This window comes from Adiantum capillus-veneris, chromosome 5 (genome assembly GCF_014529385.1).
Source record: "Adiantum capillus-veneris isolate H3 chromosome 5, ASM1452938v2, whole genome shotgun sequence".
NCBI classification, from domain to species: Eukaryota; Viridiplantae; Streptophyta; class Polypodiopsida; order Polypodiales; family Pteridaceae; genus Adiantum; species Adiantum capillus-veneris.
Genome location: NC_140935.1, coordinates 20968036 through 20971957, shown reverse-complemented (window position 1 = coordinate 20971957; position 3922 = coordinate 20968036). Strand labels below are relative to the sequence as shown.

The 3922-nt window shown below is 39.9% G+C and overlaps 1 protein-coding gene across 1 annotated transcript; it reads left to right on the top strand.

Annotated features, from left to right (window-relative positions):
• The first annotated feature begins 317 nt into the window (after positions 1 to 317).
• Positions 318 to 981, top strand: LOC147456979 (protein SLE2-like). Its single transcript, XM_086513487.1, has 2 exons — positions 318 to 476; positions 610 to 981. The coding sequence occupies exons 1-2, from the start codon at positions 453 to 455 to the stop codon at positions 844 to 846; spliced, it is 261 nt and encodes an 86-aa protein (XP_086369613.1). The 5' UTR covers positions 318 to 452; the 3' UTR covers positions 847 to 981.
• Positions 982 to 3922: the final 2941 nt, after the last annotated feature.

Genomic DNA, 3922 nt, shown 5'->3' with positions numbered 1-3922 from the left:
CACCTCTCTCTCTCTCTCTCTCTCTCTCTCTCTCTCTCTCTCTCTCTCTCTCTCTCGTGGGATAAATATACGAGGTTTGTTCCTATGAGTTCAAAATTATCCATAATACTCATACTGGTAACTTCGTTATTATATTGCCTAGAATCGTCATAGATTCCAGTGAATCTTCGTCTTATGGACACGTTTACAGAAGGAGTTAAATGAGCAAGGTGGGGACGTGCCATTTCAACCTTCGCGCTGGTAAAACTACGTAGGCTCCACGTGCCACCAGACGCAGCGCTGCGTACTTGCTCGCTTGTATTATAAAAGGAGGAAGCCCGCCTCTGCAATTGTCGAATTGGCTAGAGCACATCTACACAATATACACTTATCACACAACAACGCCGAGAAAGGAGCGCCAGCACTGGCTGTAGCTGCGTAGACTTAATCCGCGGAAAGACACGATCGTTAAGATGTCGCTTTCTGAAGAGGCACAGGTAACTCTCTCCTTTCTGAAGAGAGGAGGTTTGTTGCAGCTGTACAAATGCATGTGAGATCATCTCAAGTTGGTTTTCATCCTGTGCTATGTGATTGAGTGAATGAAGGCTTGGTTGATGTGTGTTTTTGTAGCAACGCATCGTGGAGGGAGGGCGCAAGGGTGGGCAAGCGCGGGCGGAGCAGCTGGGCCACGAGGGATACCAGGAGATGGGGAGCAAGGGCGGCCAGGCACGCGCCCAGCAGATGGGCCGGGAGGGCTACCAGGAGATGGGTCGCAAGGGTGGCCTAGCTACCGACAACATGTCCGGCGGGGAAGCGGCCCAAGCCAAAGGCGTGGATATCGACGAGTTCAAATTCAGGACCAAATAAGCAGATATATAGCTGCTAAATAGATGTACAGTTCAGCTTGCGTAGCGAATAATATGTAGCACTCACTAATTTTGGTTATGCAGTCAAAATGCGACTAATTTTGGTTATACAGTCCGAATGCGACACCTTTATCTCTCTCTATGTCCCCCCCTCCCCCCTCTCCTTATTACGCTGTGAAAATTTTCTCCTCACTCTCTATTAAATCTTATGGTTTTGCCTCTTCAAAAACTTGTTCCTATGTCCTTATGTCCTATGTTCCTATCTTGGAGTTCCCATCTTGTAGACTAATTTAACAGATGTGTAGAATACTAATTGGTGATTGTCATATTACTACGAATATTGTTATTTACACTAATCTAATTGTTAATTGGTAGTACGATTACTGTTATATAGCAAAATAGTTGCATCATGTGTACGATTACTTATACTAATCTAATTGTTAATTGGTAGTACGATTTCTGTTATATTGCAATATCTAGAAATATCGTTGCACCATGTACACATGATTTTATTCTAGTTCTTAACTGTGCACTTTTGACATAAGATTATGATTTTGCACAATGCCATCTCTCATGTGCATGTTTGCACAATGATCCACATCAAATTGGGAAGATTGTTTGCCTTGCTGTAGCCATGATCCTCATAGAAACATAGGATATCCAACAAGCATGATTATGATCTTGTACTAATGCACGATACGGTCTCTCATGTTCATGTTGTGCATAGTGATCCACAGCCTCTTTGCCTTACTCTAACCATGATCCTCCTTTAAACATAGGATATGCATAATGAATTCATGTCTCCTGACAAAAACAATCCAACAAGCACCATTATGATCTTGTACTACTGTAGGATACCATCTGTCATGTTCATGTGGTGCACAATGATCCAGATCAAATCGTACTAAACACAATGCCATCTTTCATGTTCATGTTCATGTTGTGCACAATGATGCACATCAAATTGAAAAACGATCGAACAAGCACCGTTATGATCTTGTACTAATGTAGGATACCATTTCTCATGTTCATGTGGTGCACAATGATCAAATCGTACTAAACGCACAATGCCATCTTTCATGTTCATGTTGTGCACAATGATCCACATCAAATTGAGAGAGCTATTACTTGCTAACCATGATCCCCTTAGAAACATAGGATATGAATAATGAACATGTCTCCATGTACTAATGCACAATGCCATCTCTCATGTGCATGTTTTGCATGCACAATGATCCACATCAAATCGAGGACTCTTCCTTTGACAAAAATAATCTAGCAAACATTCACTACCAAAAATAAAAACAATCACCAAGATTTCACTACCACAAATAGAAACCAACATATGAACCGAAGATGACCATGACACTTCGCGTTTTTGTGATTGGCCATCCTCGATTCATATCAAATTTGGTCAAAATTTTTGATTGAAATTTGAGCTCCAATCTCTTACATACCACTAGCATACAGGTTCGCTACTCCATCAGCTTGGACTAAATTGCTCCTTTTAAGATGAGAGCTTGTCCACCACGCGAGAACTTTGTTTCACGTCTTCACTACTCCATCTACATAGGCTTGGACTAAATTGCTTGTTTCACATCTTCACTAATCCATCCACATAGGCTTGAACTAAACTGCTCCTTAAGATGAGAGCTTGTTCACCACTCTTAGGAACTTTGTTTTGTGCTCACGTCTTTGACCATAACCTCCTCTTTTAACTTCTCATTTACATAGCTAGGAGTTGAGCATAAGGGATAGAAGCTTGTTGATTTGAACATATTCAACAAAATTACTCTTACATGCCTCGTCGTATATAGGAAATGGATGTGATAGTACCTTGTAGAGGATAGAAGCTTGTTGATTTTGGACATTATTTAACAAAATTATATTCTTCCATGCTTTGCCCTAACATGAAATAGGTGTGACAGTTCCTTGTTACTTTTCGGTTGATCTTACACCTCTTTGCCCTTCCTTCTAGTGCACCTTTGATATTAATAAGTTCTCAGATCCGCTCTTGTTCCAAATGTTGTGATGGAGGTTTCACCTGATAATCTACATTGCCTTGAGGATTTTGAAGGTCATGTTAGGATGCTGGATGTGCATTGCATGAAAATGATACATTGGGGGTGCCTATATTCATTTATCTTACAATGACATTCTCAGAGAGAGAATGACCCTAGTCCACTTGATAACCTACATTTCCCTAGAGCCTTTCAAAGTTATGTCATTATGATGGATGTGCAACTAATGCATGCAAGTGATAAATTGGGGGTTGACTTTTTAAAAAAACATCACCTTGGGCTTGCCATTTTAGACCAATGCATCCCCTACAATGTCTCTTCCCTCTCTCTTTGTCTCTCTTCCTCTACAAATAAGAAACAATTCTTGGACGATGTCTCTCGCTCTCTCTCTCTAAAATCTATCTTTGTAAGTTTTACTAAACTTTAAACACCCATATGCACAATTCTATATGCACAATATTTGTGACTCCCTCGATACTTGTGCACAATCCCCTCTCTCTCTCTCTCCGTGTGCATGCTCTTGTACACTAGTGAACACATGGAGAATACTAATTGGTAATTAATGTAATAAGATTATAGTTATTTGCCTGTATAGTTTTATTGTGTACACACGATCATATCATGGCAAACATCATTGATCCAAGGAGAGTATTAAGACAATACAACTCCCAAAACAATGCTAGCGCTGACCAATTTTCCAAGAAATTCAAATAAATGACAAAATCCCTTAACCTAGGAAGACTAGTCATGCCAATCACTTTTATCGGTGGGTTTCAAAGGGACTTGTAAAAACTTGTAAATTGTTTTTATGTTTTGGAGAATTGTTTTCATCTACACTTCACTACTAGAATATTAAAAAACTTCAACAAAATGCAAGAATTTGGAAGTAGCCACCGATGGCAAAAACAAGCTATCTATGCAGCATGGAAAATTTGTGTTGGTAGTTATACATCTCACACTCCAATGATGCAAGTATTTTATTACATGAACATGGATATGGACAAGTCTTATGAAGGCAAGTCTTACCACTTAAACCCTCACGTTCTTCAAGATAGC